The following is a 19,121-nucleotide window of genomic DNA, read 5'->3' as shown; positions in this document are numbered from 1 at the left end:
TTGTTAACCTAGGCGGTTAGGTTAGGAGAATGGGTACCATGAAAATGGGTATGCAAAAAGTCGATTTTAAAAGCTAGGCTATTTAGGGTTGTAGGGTTAAATTGAAGTTGTATTTAGATGAAATAGTGACAGCTGTCTGTTTATTCATTAAGTAGGGCAGTAGGCTAGCCTAACAGCTAACTAAGTCTAAAACATGTGAACATTTACGTTTCCGCACGAATTGTTACATCCGTGTGAACAACACACTCCTAAGTCGTAACCTACCGGTACTGAAGCGTTCAGTTTACGATGCATTACGTTGCGGCTTTTATGTGAACTGGCCTTAACCTTACGTAAAATGCCTATATAAAATGCTTTACCTGGATGCATCTTCGGCTATTCGGGGCAAAGTCTCTATGCTAATCTATGTGGTAATGTTTGCATATTTCTATGGCCTTTGCTTTGGGGAATGCCAGTAAAGGTGAATCACAGTTACTGTTTTTGCAATTAATTCGTATAACTAGTGTACCTTATCCATAGATATAGCATAAATATGTTCATGGCGTATTGGTATATATATTTGTCAGCTGAGTAGCCGAGTGGTTCCAGGGCTGGCCTCGCAAAAATATGGCTTGTGTTTCGTCTTAGATACCCAATGGCGCTATACCGTTGTAATGCCTTTGGGCAATACACTTGTTCCTGTTCAGTAGACTTGGCGGACAGTTCAAAATTCAGGCAATGTTATATAAAATCAAAAAACAAAATAAAAAGTGTTTGGCAATCGGAATTTGCACAAAGGCTAGCTCGGTAACCGTGGCTAGGGAGATGAGGAATCGTGGCCAGGTTTAATTCGTGTAAAGACTTTCCTCAGTCTAAAGATAAAGATTTATTATACCATTTAATATACAAAAACAATAATATAATAACTAATAAGTTATAAAGTAATACACAATACAATATTACAATTAAAACTACGCTAGTCCTAAAAACACTTTTTCTTCCATTCCCATCTAATCCGATGCAGTTTATGACTATTCCGTCTGATCTTATATAATTCCCTTTCCTCTTATTGCAAAGTACAAGCCTAGTTGAATAGGTGTAATGCAGGGGTTCCCAACCTTTTCATGTTCTCGTACCACTTAGCCACCACGGATTGTCAACACGTACCACTATTTTCAAAACAACTAATTTGATCCAATATTCGCACAACAGCATTGTATTAATAACAATGACAGCGGGGAGCAAGATCGACAGAAGTAGCTTACTGAGTGCAGAGAATTTAGTACGGAAAGAAATAAAAGTGTTGTTCGCATATTTTAGCAACTCAAAATTAAATTGTTATACTACTATACTGTATATCGCATGCAACGGAGAGCTGCTCGCGTACCACCTGAAAAGCTCCCGCGTACCACTAGTGGTACGCGTATCACCGGTTGGGAACCCCTGGTGTAATAGAAAAATGAATGCGCACAAAAATAATGATTTAGAATTTGGACCATTCCTATACATTGTGAGTTCTTAGAGTTACTTCATTTCTCTTGTGCGACAATAATTTCAAGTGTTTTTCATGAGGAGCATTGGAGCAAAAATACAAGTAAAACAACAACTAAAACTTTCTTGCCGGGATTTTTCTGTGGCCTAATGTTTTGGTAGCCTATACCCAGGACCGACTTTACCAAGCGCGGGTCCAATGCAAAAACTGATGGCGATAATAACAATAGTAACGGACACCAAATATCACTTCTGTGCAAACAGCTCCCATCAAAGCTTTGCTTCGTGATAGGCTATAGCCTACTACAATCAAAATAATATTTTTTGAGAACAAATTAAGGAAGGACACTGATTTGCGCAAAATAAAAGCTAATTTGTTATTTTTGTTTTGGTGCTAAGCAGTGCGGGGCACAACGCAGTCGCATTGGGCTATAAGGCCGGCCTTGATTACCCCTATGCCAAAAAAACTTACCAGGCGACAAATTCCAAGTCAAGTGTCTCTTCCCATTTCTGTGGGCAATCCCAAGTTAAGCCCCAGGCGAGCAATTGTTTTCAGCCGACCTTGATGCTGGAATAAGTAGGCTGCCTTCTTCTGAATCTGACCAGCACAGTCACAATTATTTAGACCTGCATGTGGTCGTCCCTGCCGAATGACAATGATGTTCTTCGTACGTTCTTCCGACGAATAGCCATCTATCGTGAAAGCCGACTTGGACGAAGGTTGACAGAGCTTTCTTGACCGTCGTCAGAACCTATAGAGAGAGAGCGATTCCAGTCTGATAAGACGAAAAACTCATCTTAACTCCTCATGGGGTTGCATGGCTTTCTCAGCAACACTTTCGCAGAGATCGATCGGCCAGCTCCAGCACGTATAAGAAAATAAAACTTGTATTGAACAGGTAATTCGCACTTAAGAAACAAATGAACGACTCAGTGAATTGACAAACGGTGAATTGAATATAAACGAAAGTAATCAAAGTTAATTAACTAAGGATTGTACAGAATTCGGTAAAATAAAGAAATTAAAGGAAAATTTTCATAACGTGGCGGCAACATGATGCCAACCGCCACAGACCTCTTGAGATGGCGTTGTGCTAATTGTCATAGTTAGTTAAGCACAGCGTATCGCGTATCGCGTATGGCATCACACTCTCAAATAGTGTAGAGCATAACAAAACTAAAACTTAGTATAGTAAAAGTGTTAAGATGTCATACAAGGCAGATCTAACTTATGATGAAAGTTACGTATCTTGCAATGAAAATGTTTGCATGTACACTGTGGCTTTAGTTTTTAACGTCGGTTTACCTGTGTTATTTAGCCAAGATACTTTGTTATTAATATGTTGTGGGAACTTGTGGCCCTGTCCAAACTTAGAGCTCGTAATTTAAGGAACTGAACAGAAGAAAGGGTTTTTATAGATCTAATACCTGTACCCAGGGCCGACCTTAGGCCTATTCGAGCAATGCGACTGCGTTGGGCTCTGCTTAGTTGCTTAGCATCAAAACAAAATTAACAATTTAGCTTTTATTTTACCCAAATCTCTCTGTTATTTCTCAATCTGTTCTTGCAATTAAGAGAATGTTTTAATGAAACATGGTGTACATCACGAAACAAAGCTTTGAGGAGAACAGATTTGCAAAAAGTTGATATTTGTTTTATGTTGTTGTTATTATTATTAAGTTATTACATTAAGTTATTTCAAATCGGAAGGGGGCACCGTCATCAATTGTTGCATTGGGCCCCACGACTGCTAGGGCCGGCCCTGCTTGTACCGCTGCCGAATATCATTAGCGAATTTTTTTGCTTAATGCTGTGCTGTTCTTGGTCCACTAATGCGGCTAACTTGATTTTATTTTATTGACAAATTAATTCATTAACGATTAAGAGATGCATATTGCATACGCCGAGACCCATGCAAAGCAAAAGCATAAGTTAGTGTTGAGTCACATCTCCGAAGAGCGTCTGTGTACCTCCGTGTTTAAATGACAATTGTTGCGAAATACAAAATTGTTCAAAAATGAAAGACACACTGACTTTTTTTGGGAAATGAACGAAGAGCCCTGCCGCTATCTAGCAATAAAAATAGCCACCACAACAACCAAACCAGGATCGCATATATGTGAGACGGGCACTCATCCCATCCCCACCACTAAACTAACGAGTGTACAAAACGCATTAAGATTGGATTATTTAGAGGGATGGAGCGCACGGAAAGCGTGAAAATCGTCAAGTTTTAAACATCTTTTTGTGAGACCACTTTTTTTTTGCCGTCAATCAGGGTTTCAGTTCATAGATGAATATTGGAATGAGAAATGATTCAAGAAATTGGAAGGTACGCAGACATTGAAGCATTTCAAAACGATACATAAATCGATCGGAAAGACAGGGACCGAATTAACTGTTTGTTATTTACACCGTTTCTGTAGAAGTTACGTTATTATGCACATCTCCGTGTGCGACGAAGGTGTGTCGTAGTCAATTGATTCAACTTAACCTCAAAAGATGCTTTCTATTCTTTTTAAGGTTTGCATCAACGTGTAGAATCACAGCAAAAGTATCTTCCATTCACATTATATCTACGGACGTCATAATGTTGTTTTATTCTTTGAGGAGTGACTTAACTTAATTGACAATCTTAAAACGCTGTGATTTTGCATTGAATGAATACACAATTTTCTAAGTGTCTAACGTTTCGTAATCTTACCTTTGTGGGGATAATCCTCCAAAAATACAGGCTTTGTGTTTATTCAATTGTTTGGTGAATTTAGTAAATCGATCACTCGAAAAATCCCGTACGAGGCTTTCTGAAATCTTACACGTGGAATCAGCATGCCTTACAATTACACTACAACCCGATGAAATTACGAAAAAAAATCACATTTTTAACAACATTCTGCTCGCAAACCGCACGGCTGATATCCAGGCTAAAGCAAAACACCAGCCACAGCGGTCTCTGATTGCTTTGACAAGTTTTTTCTTAACTGCGACAGATAAAGTCGAGCATATTCATAGAAATCTTAATTTGTGACTTTTTCCGTCTCCAACGTCAAACAAAGTCACACACATTGGCAAGCCGTTGAACGTAATGTTTATATTGTGATGTCTTACTGTACAAAACCTAGTCAAACGCAAAAAGAAAATACATGTTCTGCCAAAAAAAACAATATTGCTTGGGTGTTAAAACCCAAAAGTCAATGCAAATCCATCATTGCTTAATAGGCTGCTCGATATGCAGTGTATTGTTAGTATAGGTTTAGAAATACAAGCAAAAATATGTTTGAAATGATCACGATTTATATACTGTAAATGTTGCGAGCAAGCAACTAACTCTTTTAAGTAAGAAAAGGATTTAAATGATAATAACTCGAATCTAAAATAATTTTTCATAAGTCACTTAAACATACGCACGATAAGACAGGCAGGCGAATAAATTCGAGAACAAACAAAAATATACACATACGTTACTCGTAGTAATAACGATAATAATAATAATTTGTAATAGAAACTCTATCGATTTTTTGTCTGCTTTTTCATTTTTCGAAGAGCAAATTGGCAGTAAGCGCTTGCAAGCCCTGCTAAGTGTTTGGCATCTATTTCATGTTGATATCTTTGTGACGGAAGACCTTAATGCGGTGAAGCAGCAAAACTGCGACAACTAATTACGCAAAAATAATTAATCGATTATAACGATTACGATTAAACTTGCCGATTAATTTGATCGAAAATAAATTCAAAATATAGATATTAGACGTAAAATGACTGAATATGATTTTACTATGTAATATTTACAAGTTAACATTCAAACAAACAAACAATCAGCATGCTACATTCATTTTTTATACATATATTACAAAGTGTATACACTATACAGATATCTGAAGTGGCAGTTACTGCGGCCAACAAAAGCCTTTCTATGCGCTGCTGGACGGTTTCAAAGTTCATCTTGAATGCGAGCTTCAAAAATGATGAAAAAGCTCTTCCATCTGCTATCATCCAGTCCATCCTCCGGTGAGTTTGAAAAATTTCTCGTCGTCAAGTGTTTCGTCTGCGTCTTTTGTCCTCATTGACAGAAAGATGTAGCCTCCGATTAATTCGTGAACAAGTTTCGGACTGAAAAGAAAGGACTAACTTCAACATGACGTTAAGAAAAGCACATGAAAAAATCAAATTAAGTAAATCTCTAGTTTTTTTTAACTACGATTTACTATTTCAACCACTTTTCCAAATATTCATCTATTGCTTTGTTACAAATCGAATGTGTATAAACAAATGTCCAACCTGAATCTTGTGCAGGCAAATAAAACTGTGCTGTCTTCCTCTGCAAGTTCAATGATCACTTGGTTGGTGTCCCAATTAACACTCCAAGCCTATCAACATATCGTTCAAGCAATTAGTGATACCGATGAATAAAAGTCTCGAAATATATAGAATGTGGACTTACTTTCATTGTGTTAAACCTCCAAGTCTTAATGGCTTCTCCAGTATGCGGATCCATCCTTATCAATCTATTATAGGCAACTCCCACCAATTCCTGGAGATTAGATATTTATTACAAGGTACCACAAATAAAAACTATTTTGAGATCCAAATTTAATAAGCGCCGGCAAAAGTAAAGTTCTCTAGGTGGCGAGCTTGCTTACGGGCTGAGTGCGTGAACTCTCTGTTGCTCCCAACCCGGGGAAGGTCTGAGACAATGGTCAATGTCAGCGCGAGATGCGCACGTGATTAAATCGCGACAAGTGGGTACCAGCAAAGAAACGATCTGTGGGGCTCCTGGCGCAAGATGTCGCGAGATGGACGCTATGCCCCACTAATCGGTTGAGACCCCACTGGCCAGCAAACCCTGAGTACGATTAGCAAGACAATACCACTTGTAACCCAATTCAGACTACTCCGCCACCTAATTTTGTATGAAAACGTTTACCTGCAGTAGAATTTATTGTCTCTTACCAATTAACAGCATGCCCAATATTTATATCAGTGGTAATTTTTCTGCCTTGCAAAAATGCAATATGTCAGTGACTGTTTTTTTTACAGAATCATTCCACAAATAATGCGTTTTTGAAGGTATGCAGGTTGGCATGCTACAGCCAGGAGCTAAATAAATGTTTGATCGCGTTAACTCCATTTGAATGCACGTGTTTGCGTTTAAATTGGACACTTTTTTTCAAGGTAAGAAAAAACAATAGCAAAAGTTAATCAACACCAATGCTTTACGTAGTAGCTCACAAAAAGCACAATCTGAGTAAATTACCTACATCTCTTTTATCTACATTTCTTTCTTTCCGTGGGTTTAGCTTGCTATTCAGAATCAGGTAAAGAATGCGATAAATCCATGAAAATACATTTGCCTTAGGCAGAAGTCAAGCTAGATAAGCTTCGACCGTAAATGATCGTAAGCATAACTAGTAACTACGTGCAGTAACGGTTACGGTTTGCGACCGCCAAATACGAAAAAGCCACAAGCATAAGCATTTCTATTACCTCCTTTCTTGCACTCTTGAACTTGACTAAGTAGTGGGTGAGTCCAAATTCAGGAAGTGCTTGCCAAGCTTTAATGTAAGCCAGCTTTGCATTCACCAAGTTGTATGAACTGTAGTTGGTTACCGATTCCTGAACCTTTCGAATCGCCATCTACTCAAAAACAATGCGGTTACACTAATAGCAACGTCAAGCATACTGTACGGTATGAGATGGCCCATTCAATGTTAGCATCGGATACTACATAATACTGTATAATGACATATTAAGTTGCCAGCATGACAGCTAAGCCAGTGAATTAATTATTGCATTCACATGTTTTACAATCTTTCTATCTCATTAGACGACTGGTTGTGACTTTAGGTGGATTTGTGCAATACTTGAACCAATGTGACTCATTTAAACACTTTTTCCTGGTATGTGTAATGATGCCGAGAAGTTTCACTGAAACTATGAAATTTATCACTACATAAACAAACTGTGGCCCGCTAAGCGTCTGTCACAACAGTCGCATCATAACATGAATTCGCCGAGCCCTATTCGTTTCCTTTCGATAATGTGTACGGGTTTCGAAGTGTGCAAGAATTAATTATCGTTTTACCACGCCTGCAAGGCCAGGCTTGGATAAGTCGTGGAGATAAGAGTATCCGAACCAGCCTTACCTTATTGCCGAGCTTTCTCAAATGACGGCGAGCTATGTAGTATTCTGGCTCAATGTTGGTGGTCAGCTGAGCCAACCCATCGTTGCTTGCTGTAATTTTAAATTGGGCAGATATGTTAGCTTGACGATACGATAAAATCTTTCCATGCATAATGCATTAAGAACAACTATATCTCGTCACGATATGCTTTGCGCCAAGCCAGCAAACGCATTTACTTAATTGAAATTTTATGCGCGTCTTGGCGCGTTTGTTAATTAGAATATTAGATTTACGAATTCAAAGAAAATATGCTAACACAAAGCAACACACTATACGTACTATAATCACGTATCTTGCGCTATGTGGAATACCAATAAAGTGCTATTTTGGCTTCAGTAGAGTAATGGACTTACCCGAGCCGTTACTGGAACCGCTTTTTTGCAATTTCAGCAGTGTTCTGAAATTTTGTACTTCCGTTTCATAGCTTGCATCTGCCATTGTGTGACCCTTGGCAGCTAATTTGCACGCCGCGATCCACTGACAATATATCACGTCCTACAGAGGATGCAGAAATTATCAATGAAATTATGCATCCGAAGTTTGACCTAATCTTTGCCTAATATCCATTGTTTACTGATTGGCAATGAACACAATATAACATAATCGGATCCAGAGCAGGCGGCCTTGGTAGCAAATGTGGTGAACACTTATCAACAGCAACTACAATAACAAATTCATTTACATTTAAAAGATGAGTGTAACAGCTTCAGACACATACGGTTGTTGTAATAAAAATACGTACAGTGTCGCATCGAAGCCACAGTTCACTCATTCCCTCAGCGCTGGGGATAAACAATTTTATGATGTATTTGTCTTCACTGATGTTCACATCTGGCACAACTTCTGCCCCTTTCAACTTAATCTGTTCCAAGAAAAAAACAATGCCCGGTTCAATTAATATACTTTAACATAAAAATACATGTCGAGGAGTCACGATTTTATTCGCTGAATAGCATTGATTTTCCTACAGTTTTAAAATGCTGAGAATCAATCACACAGAAAGTTTTTGCCGCTACACAGTTTAGCTTTTTTAAAATGCTGTCACAAAAGCGTTTCAGCAGAAACACTATTGTAAATTTTCTATATACAGTGCAATAAGTTTAACTAACGGTTGTCGGAGATATAAGTGAAGCAGCATCTTCTTTTGTCTTGAAAAATGAGATGTTTGTGTCTTTGAAGATGAAGTAGTGCTTCTTGTATCCCTTCAAAGTGAATTTCTTGGGCCTAAAAATGATTTGTTGTACTAAAGTACAATGCTGTAGTTCATACAATACATAAGAAATTAACTTTAACTTTTCAGTTTAATGGATTACAGCAACATACTTAGAAGCTGGTTATTATTTCTATCAGACTCCAAACCTTTCTATGATTAGTTGATTACACAAATTAGAATCAAGTTTATATTTAAATTGGTCCAAAGCACTAAAAGAACTCACAAGGTGTAGGCAAACCACAATACTTACTTGAATAGCTTCAGATAGTTAGCGAGTTCTGGTACAGATGTGATATCACCCTAACAAAGAAAGAAAAATCCTTAATGGAAAATCCTTTGAATCATAAATAATTAAAACAATTAACAACATTTGCCATATTTCTGCCATTAACAATACTATAAAAAGGATCAATCGTATACCCACCCAGTGATGCATTATAACTTAGTAAAGTTCTACGTTTTACCTATAGGCACTAATGTACAGTACATCTTGCGCAAAAATTCACTAACCAAATACATACAATAAAATTATGCAACTATTTAGAGTTGGACACGGTTTGGTTAAGTGAAACACACCTCATTGGGGAAGGAAAGCATTAGCAGGAAAGTGTCAATTCTCCGCATAGAACGAGAAAATAAAACTTGTCCTATTTCAGGAAGTAACTTGGCACGTGACTATATTAGCAGAGGAAATTACCTTGCTTGAGATACTGTTAGTTCCCAGTGAGCCCTCAAGGTCTTGTAGAGCTTGTTCAATATCGCGGTTGTCATTCTGTTCCATTTCCTCATCCGTGTTTTCAGACAACTTGGTGATATGATACTGGAAAACAAGAAGTGAACAGTGATACGTTTGTCAGAAAAAGCTGGCAGGCAGCATAACCAGCTAAAGCATTGTAACTTTACTGGGTACAGTACTAATTTTCGCAATTATTGACTGGATCTGGTAACAATACTCACACTCGAATACTAGATAGAGCATAATAATTGCATAAGAAGGAATATTTTTGGATGATTATTTTACTTAAATGACGTTTTTTGTTTACCCTGTACATTTTTTAAAAGGCTTTCTATTGTTTGGCAAAACTTCAACAAGCACTCAAGGCTATTGAATGAAAATAGCACAAATAAGCCTTTAGGACTACATTTACCCATACAAGCAAATCTTTCATTATATTAATTAAAGCAAGAAGTGAAGATCCACAAAGTAATATAATTGTTGGTTCCCCTTTCCATTAGAATTCCTTCAACTTGTTTAGAAATTTTATTTCAATCTTATTTTTATGAATTTAATTGATATCTAAGGTAATAACTAGTTTTTTTAAACTATAATGATACCTGCAAGGAAGCGAACATAATCATTTCTTCCTCAGTGCAGTCAAGTTCTTCACAAAGAAGACTCCACCTGGCTTGCTCATAGAGCTGGTTAATACGAACTGCATCATACTGTTAAAACAAAATTAAATTGCTTGGCTGTTAAAAAGTATCTATGACGGCAGTTTGTGCATCATTTTATCCAATGCCAAAATTATGTAACCTATGCAAATACATGGCTTTAAAATAGTTCTATACTGTAATAACTATCAGGAAATCCAATTTTAAAACAATTTCTTACACAACCAGAAGACATAAGTAGCAGTAAATGTACGTTGGAAAAAAGTTAAACTATATATATACACACAGTATATATCCCCCCTACTAACATGCTACACTCATTTTTTGTAAACAAAACTTGGAACTTGGCCTTTTGTTACTTAAGTAATTTTGAGTACAATTGTTGTACTGGTGGTATGTAACTTATCAAGCCATGCACTTATTTTAAAGCAAAGTTTGTCAAAAAATCAAACCGCATTTTTTCAGTTAATAAAATAGGATGAAAGCTAACTGCAAATTTTTAAAGAAAACCTTGAATCTGTCTGCAAAGAAAAGTTGGTTAATATTTTCACATTGACAAAATTTCACTTGGTCGAAAAATGGCAAACAATTAATTTAAAATATTATTTGTGGCATGGATAACTGCTTTGAAAGCAAATATCATTAAAAAGAAATCCACTTTGATGACAGTGAAAGATAAATGGCAGTCGAATTAATAAACAGAGATTTTGTAGTCTGACAGGCTCCGCAAATTGACAGACTTTTATTTACATTAGCTGATTGCAACCCAAATAAGAAATCGAAGGCTTGAATGCTAATGCCGCATGCACTGCTTCGCAGTCATGGTTTTCTATACTTTGTCGTAAACGTGCAGTTAGTTGCAGATCTTTAAAAAAGTTGAAGCCAGATCGGGGTGATAGCTTTTAGCTAACATGCGCGCTACGCATAAGACAACAAAACCTGTAAATGCAAGTCAAGTAGTACAAAATACCCAGTGTTCAATGGTGCGCGACAGTACTAAACAAAACCGTGCAAATACTTACCCTATCTCGATCGTAAGCTATTATTCAGGTCGTAAAAAGTCTTCAAAGAGTGCGAAAAACAAACGACTCATTTACAAACATACACCAAATCTACTTCAAGCGTAAAACTGTGTTCTACGCAAACGCAACCTGTAGACGATTTTATTCCCCATTCGCCCTTAGCAGTTAAGCACAGTGTTTTGTCGATGGCGATAATTAGAAATATGTTGCAAGATGTCAAAAGTTGTGAAGAGCATATCGTTCAAATGCATTTGCCCGTTTAACGTTATGAAGTGAGCAGTACCATCTAAACAAAATGAAACCTGACAGAAAAACGTGATAAAATACGAATGACGTCATTTCCGTTATGTTTTCAACAGTCAGCTGCAACAGAGGTGATACAAGTGCTGAAGTGCTGTGAGCTACATCGCAGTCACCAGCGATACAGTCGCCACGCAAATATGAAATGAACTCAATCGAATCCCAGTGGTCCGTTCAGCTATAAACTGCCAAACTCACATGAAATTGTATCTGAGGGACAACGATAAACACCATTCAATCTGTCTCATTTAAACAACACGAACAAAAATCGCTTACAGGACGCAACGTAAAGCTTGTTTATTTGTAAAGTAATCTCAAATTCTTGTTCGTAGGGATTCGGATTACCATAAGATACTTAATAGCGGTCGTCGAAATTCTTGTTCGATGATTTTACACTTATATGGAAGAAAATGCCGGTATCATTTGCGCCTTTCAAGTGCGCTTAAGAGATGCTTAAGCTTCAAGTACCTACCACACAATGATTACGTCATATAACAAAGGTACTCATGCGTAAATGCAAAGTGATGTATCATAAGAATGTGATAACGGAAATGTTAACAGAATAAATTTGAATAGAAATTTTGAATTGATGACTTTTACGTCTTGTGAATATTTGACATTACGTCATGAAAACGTACGTAATTACTAATTACGGGTCGCGAAGGGAAAGGGCACTTCCGTCTAGACCAGTTTCGCACTTTCTTTGCAGATGTTAAGAGTAATATTGTTTCAGCAACCTGTCAAACCGTTTGATGTTGACGTGCAGTTTGTCGCGTCGTAAATAAAAAAGTGGTTGAAATCCAGCAAAAGCCGAGTTTTCTTAGTAATTAATACCAAAGACCTGACATAACACGTACTTATGACAGCTCGTACAGAGTAATGTATAGCACTCGGTGGTGTGTTTTTGTGGACTATTTTCTGGACCCGCGGAAACTCAAAACGTTCATCGCAAGCACGTTAAGTGATGAAAAGCAACACGACTTAGCTCTACTCAAATCCAAGGGAAACGTATGGCCTAATCTACCAAGGTCTGCACGCGTTATGCACATCCCTGCGGGCACATCAAATTTTGCTAGAAATCGGCGTGCAATGTGCGCCTTGGCGCCCAATGCGATGTTTGTCGTATGAAATGAATATCGTTTAGCTAATTTGAGTGAACATTTTTCGGAAATAATCAAATTAAGTGAACCGCAAAGACATAATATGGCGACAGCAATTTGTTTGTTTGTAAATCGATTCGACATTACGAACGAAGCTTATATAATGCGATCTAAGTTTGCTGACGCATTTTAAGCAACATAGGACACACAACAAACACCATTTAGCGCATTGCGCAAAGCAGTTATTGCGGATAGCCTACTGTACGCACTACATACCAACCTACGCAAATGCTGAATGTGTCATAAAAGTCTACGCGAATCGCCTTTTCCCACACGCTTTTTAAACAAACGTATGGAATGACATCATTGCAAAAAATAATTCTATTCACCAATGAAAATGTTGTGTCAAGCGTTAGCAAAATTGACACTCTAAGACTCAAAAATGATTACGAAAATTCAATTTTCACCGAATCAAAGACGACGACGTCTGTAGCTGTTGGTGAATGCAGCAGCATCACAACCGCAGTATCACAAATTTAGGCGACATTTGTTGACCGAGGAGCAGCACAAAAGCCGGGGTTTTCATTACACCAAACCGCGGATCTATAGCCATGTTTTATTAATGACTATTTCTTGTGTAACGGCATACGCTTTGCAAAGTGAAACCGCTGCCAAGTGTTTTTAGCAAAAGCGCTATGACACCTTTTTTAAATAACGCGATAAGGAATGAAAACACGACCGTAATCAGAAAAGGTTTCGAGTCATAATTATGTACAAAGGACGGTCACAGACCAGTCATATTTGCTGTTTCAATTGACGCACGGTTCTTCGCCTTTTTAGGCGATGACTCCGTATTCGGTCATTGCTTTTCTCCTAACCCACAACACTCTTGATAACACAGTGAGAGGTCTTGTTCCACTTTCCTAATCTGCCCGGTTAATTTGCTAACCCAGCAAGGGAGAATGTTCAAACGAACACAACTGGGTTAATTAGATTGAAGAACAAAGAACGCCCGGCCAGTGTTCACTTTAATTAGTGCAAGTTAATACAAGCGCTACTTCATTCAATAGTGAAATTAATGAAGTAGCGTTTCTACAGTAAAACGTTACGTCAACGTTTAAACCACAAGTGATTCTAAGCTGGCACACAATAAACGTGAGAAACTATTTGGTAGTTCAACAAAACGACGATATAATCATTATGTACTTATCTTAAGAAGAGTGAAAAATGACTCGATTACTATTAATTTCTGAAGCATATTCTATGAAAAAGACTTATCAATGACAAAGAGTTTTAAACAAAACAACAGCATCACAAGCATATCAGATAAATCAGTGTCCAGCAGTGTCAATGATGCCATTACATTATTTTGCAGTTGACATCTAACCTAACGCATCCTTGAATGACAAATCATAACAAACGAACCGCATAGCATGGGGTAGTTTGTCCAGGCATTTGGCTACAGAACAGTCAATCTGGGCGTTGCTATAAGAGCTACTCGGAAAACTATTTAAAAAATTTCAGGAATGCTGATGGCAAATGTCGGCTTACACAAGACAAACGTATTTCGTCTAGCTTAATACTATACCTTGCTGTAAAGACCAATAAAGCATTGGACTGCGTGAAAGCATAACTAAACACACCAGCCTACTTTGAACAATAGTCCTAAGAACTGGAAGCAAACATTAGCTAAAAATACTGCCTAAAACTATACGCGTTCAGCGCGCGGAAAATGAATTAAACTAAAGCATTCCAGCCATCAACTGCGTAGCTATTCGATAAATACGCATTCAAAGTTAGAACGAAAAGTTCTCTATATTCGAAAATAAGGGAAACTTTAATAGGACCGAGGTCATACCCTGAAAAACTCTAGAACAACCGATCTTAAAGCCATAAGCTTAGCTGTGGTGGGGTGCAATGGAATCAAGAAAACGCTAGCTACACAAAAGATTCTTTAAAAAACTGTTCGAGGTGAACAAGACTGTGGGAAAAACTCCCTATAAGCTTAACTCCAATTGAAATTCAATCAACAAAACCACACAATGATAATAAAATCGACAGTAAACCATATCGACTGGGATAAACGCACAGTTTGTGAATTTTCGATTCAGAAATTCATATATAATGAGTTAATGACTCAATGAGATTTGGATTAACAAGCAAGGTGAATAAGTTTAGATGTGACCAGTCTACAAGACTACAACTATATCATAAGACTGTTTGTATAAACAACGATATTACTGATCTAAAATTCAATTGCAATGATTTGCATCACTATCACCTTCATATATGTAGTTTTGTATGTTACTAGCTATATGATATGAATGTAAGCGGTAAGCCTATATTATACACAGAGGAATTGACTGGGCTACCATACTGACATAAAGCGAACAACTTAAGCATGATAGGTCAAAATGATGTTATTTTAGCACCCACTGGTGTGGCAGGCAAACATAGCTTATTATGGTGAAATACAGGAAGTATCTGCAAGCCCATTCAGCTGTTCAGTTCAAAAATTAGCAGAATAAACGGATGTGTTTTGACTTACTTTTGGATTTAAGTCAAAAAATGAATAGAACTTGTAACGTAAGAAAATGGTGCTCTTTTCTTCAACACCCTGCTCCATCAAGCATCGGGCACTGTCCAGCCAACTGCAAAACACAAGATAATAAAATGAATAGCCTTCCATTGCTTCAAGGAGTAAATGTCTATGTAACACCAAGAGATGCATTGTCCACTAAACGCACCCTGTGTTGTATCTGGCTTTGTCAAGCAAATTTTTTGGTCGGTAGAGATTGGCACGAGCCTGTTGGGAAGGTTTGGCAGATGTGATTAGTAGCTTGGGGTCTACATAAGCACTGTCGAGAAATTCAAGGCTGTGTGATGACATAGGACTCCCTTTCATGTTTTTGGGTGTGAGTGTATTGTACATGGGGGACCCTGAAGATGAAGTAATACAAGATAATGCTACTGAAGTCGATCATAATTAAAAATACATTTAAAATTGAAATACGTCGCGGTTCATGCCATAAACGATGTGCAAGTTAGTGCTCAACCAAATCTAGCTGTTTAACACGACAAAGAATATGGTGCAGATTTGACAAGTATACAAAATTTAAAATAACTTGATGACAACATTTGTACAGCCATACTTAAAAGACAAACTCATGACAACAATCACGATTACATTGTTGAGACTAGCAAGTCTACAACATTTACAAAGTTAAACCCTACCTTGCCTAAGCCTAGTAACATAAGGATGGGTAGCTTTAAAAAACATTTGGTTACATATTAGTTTTGTTTTTTGAACTTTATTAAATGGCCTTTGCCTAATTATGATAATCATAAAAGCATTAATTTTGCTTCTTAAAATGAAGCAGAAAGTAAAATTTTTTACATCATTACACAGAATTTTGGTGACAAGCAACATAGGCCTAATCACCATTTTAAGCAAATACAAAAACTCTGTGATATGACACAACACAAAGCAGTTTTAATGTTTCACCTGCCTAATTCTCCACAAATTGTGAGTATGTTCTTGTAACAAAAATACCTGGTGTGTAAGGTGAGGTAGGTGTAAGCCCAGGCGTTAAAACATTTGGAGTAAGTAAACCTTCATCTGTTGACCCATTTGAATGTTGATGTTTAACATTTCTATCCTTGTCCTTCCCAACTTTAGGTGGAACCAAAATTGATAATTCCTCAGGATGCCTTATATCTAGTTACAACACCACAATAATGATGGAAATGCTGTTATTGATGAAGCTATGAATAGACAATAAAACTGTTTAAATTACACATATTTGTTGTCATGTATCATGCATAAACAAGAAATACCATTCACTCACCAAAAAATTTGCACATTTCAATAACAGTGTGAAAAACTTTGGCGGCAAAATTCACTCTAATGTTAGCGTACTGTAAATCAGGAAGTTGTACCCTTATAACCTGTCCAAAAAAAAGGAATTACTGTGAAATGCCCTGAGTATAATTACACAATATACATACAGTGATTACATAATATAGCATGTATAAGTAAACAAAATTAGTGCAGAGCTTATAACATTAAACAGAAAAAATATTTAATAAATGTAAACGTAAATGATAAAATCTGAAGCATAAACTAGAAATAATAAAACTAGAGATATTTACAAATTAATTTCTTGACAAAAAGTAAACAATAAGACAAATATCATATAAGTCGAAACCTTATGTTTTGGAGTGTACAGTAACTGGGCATCAGCCTGCACTTCGTATTTTCCCAAAACCTGTCCCATCTTGTCGAGCCATTTGGATGTCCTGGGCCACCACAATTCATAATCAGACCAGCTTTTTGTGATATCTAGACATAACATCCGACACAATTTACTTATCTAACAGCATAAAACACATTATGAATAATAAAACATGATTGCAAAGAAAACAAATGCAAAACGAATAGTTTAGTAGAGAGAATGGGAGAATTACAACTGAATGAGTAAATTATACGCAACCGAAGATCTGTGAAAATTGATTTTCTCTGCAAAATACCTGTGCACTATGTTGCCTAAGTCAAGCAATTAGATTTGTTTATATATTGTGTGAATTAGATACAGGAACTTTTAATGTATCTTGTAAAAACATGCATTATCTGTAATTATATATATATATAAACAATTCATCTAAAAATATTGTCAAGTTTGTACTTTGTGACACTCCAACACTCCGAAGTGAAACTGTTCAAAACATTAGAACTAGCCTATTAACGATGTATTCTGGTAAATAAAAGAAAAATTATTTACCATATTTGCTCTTCAGTTGGTCAACTAACTTGGCAATTACTCCGCCAATATGAAGTTCAGTGGTAACAAGTACAGGTATATCAACATCAGTTATAAGTTCTCCTCTTTCATTCTTTATTGACATATCTGTAACTTTTATTTTTAGCTCCCATGATCCATCGGCATACCTCCCATCCGCCATTCGTACTCCACTTAACGCCGACATTTTTGATTACTTTAATCAGTATTTTTGTTTAGTAAATCCAGTATATTCGTTATAATTGAGAAAACATCTGATCTCCGAATTGGTGAATGCACAATCTAAAATTTTTACATTTAAGTCAAATTTGACAACAAAAATAGAACCTTCAGGTAACAATACAACCAAAAACACACAAAGAAAAATATCGTTTTTTTTTAAAGAAAATAACATCTTTAGGCTACTCTGCTGACTTTAATCTGTTACTGCCATAGTCTGTAAGTCATATCTGCATATTCTTAAAAATAAATCAAACACATGAATCTTGGCAATGGTTGGCTTAGTAGTGGATCCGCTAGAGCACCGAACTTTAAGCAACCAGAGTAGAAAGTCTGGCACCTGCACGCGGTGGATTTATAATGGCATGCATGCTTTTCACACAAAATTATAACAAAACAACAAGGTAGATTATTGCCTTAAAACTCTCAGCTATAATAAATCAGCAAACTGAAAGCAAAATTTGCGTCTTTGCACGCAGAGCCAACCTGAGCAAGTGTGAGGCCTCTTGTGCGTTTTCTTTCCATACGGGCCTATATCTGCATGTTAGCATTAGTCATTATGTTTCGTAAACATATTTCTCTCACACTGTCAGTGCATAAGTTAATCGTCTTGACACTAATTTACAACGTCCACGCTTTTTGAAAAACAAATTTTAAATTTACAGAATAAAGGCCGACCTACACTTCTGCACCCTTAACTGCGAGACTGGCGACTGCCAAGTTAGTGATTTAGAAAAATAAGACCACTGCACTACAAACCATTTCCTGTGCAACAGCTCCCAACAGCGAAAAGATCATGGAGGCATAATCGGTTTTTTGCACTTGCCATTTTTTTTTGCTCTAGACTGTAGACTTGTAGAGTGTAGACCACTTATCTCTATAAACACGTCGATGTTTACACAACATCATCATATACATTCTACAACATCTGTGTTTATAAAGATCAGTGCCGTAGACTCGTAGTATTAAAAAGCTTGCAAATCAGTCTGTAGTTATGTCTGTCTTATGTATAATGTCTCTATGGTGGTGCAGACCTGACATTATTGACAAGATTTAGGGTCGATAGTGATAATTATTTTCAAATCACATTTAGCGCATTCCACTTTTTGATGCAGCTAAACTCTGACCGTTTTTGACTCGCAAGATAACCAACTTCAATAGATACGCGTCATTACTTTTTTACTGAGACGCCTTTCACTACCACGTTTTGCTTGTTCTTTGGAGTATATAGTCCGCATATTAACTCATCCGCAGCTGATATATACATTCCAATTCCTGTTAACCGCTTTATCTCAGAATGAATTGCTTTGAAAACTTTGGTTTTGGTGGCCGTGCTGACGCTAATAACTTTTTTACATTCTCTTATTGGTCCTTAATGCACGTTTTTGCCCTAGAGGCCTTGCCACAATTGCCTGTCAAATTT

The 19,121-nt window shown here is 37.0% G+C and overlaps 1 protein-coding gene across 1 annotated transcript; it reads right to left on the bottom strand.

Moving 5' to 3' along the window:
- Positions 1–4,542: 4,542 nt before the first annotated feature.
- On the bottom strand, positions 4,543–18,475 carry LOC143461917 (fermitin family homolog 2-like). Its single transcript, XM_076959859.1, has 17 exons — positions 17,462–18,475; positions 16,889–17,022; positions 16,529–16,628; positions 16,234–16,398; positions 15,428–15,620; positions 15,229–15,331; positions 10,202–10,309; positions 9,564–9,686; positions 9,117–9,166; positions 8,763–8,877; positions 8,396–8,515; positions 8,007–8,148; positions 7,615–7,703; positions 6,956–7,105; positions 5,913–6,002; positions 5,750–5,838; positions 4,543–5,581 (listed from the first exon to the last, which is right to left on the bottom strand). The coding sequence occupies exons 1-17, from the start codon at positions 17,664–17,666 to the stop codon at positions 5,461–5,463; spliced, it is 2,097 nt and encodes a 698-aa protein (XP_076815974.1). The 5' UTR covers positions 17,667–18,475; the 3' UTR covers positions 4,543–5,460.
- Between the last annotated feature and the right edge of the window lie 646 nt (positions 18,476–19,121).

Source organism: Clavelina lepadiformis, chromosome 6 (genome assembly GCF_947623445.1).
Source record: "Clavelina lepadiformis chromosome 6, kaClaLepa1.1, whole genome shotgun sequence".
Taxonomy (NCBI): domain Eukaryota; kingdom Metazoa; phylum Chordata; class Ascidiacea; order Aplousobranchia; family Clavelinidae; genus Clavelina; species Clavelina lepadiformis.
This window is presented reverse-complemented; position numbering and strand designations above follow the sequence as displayed.

Excerpts from the sequence above, each read along its gene's own strand:
- LOC143461917 (XM_076959859.1), bottom strand. The coding sequence starts at position 17,666 with ATGTCGGCGTTAAGTGGAGTACGAATGGCGGATGGGAGGTATGCCGAT. Across the intron at positions 16,629-16,888 it reads TGTACACTCCAAAACATAAG|GTTATAAGGGTACAACTTCC; the intron begins GTTTCGACTTAT and ends TTTTTTGGACAG. Across the intron at positions 7,106-7,614 it reads TGAGAAAGCTCGGCAATAAG|ATGGCGATTCGAAAGGTTCA; the intron begins GTAAGGCTGGTT and ends GTTTTTGAGTAG.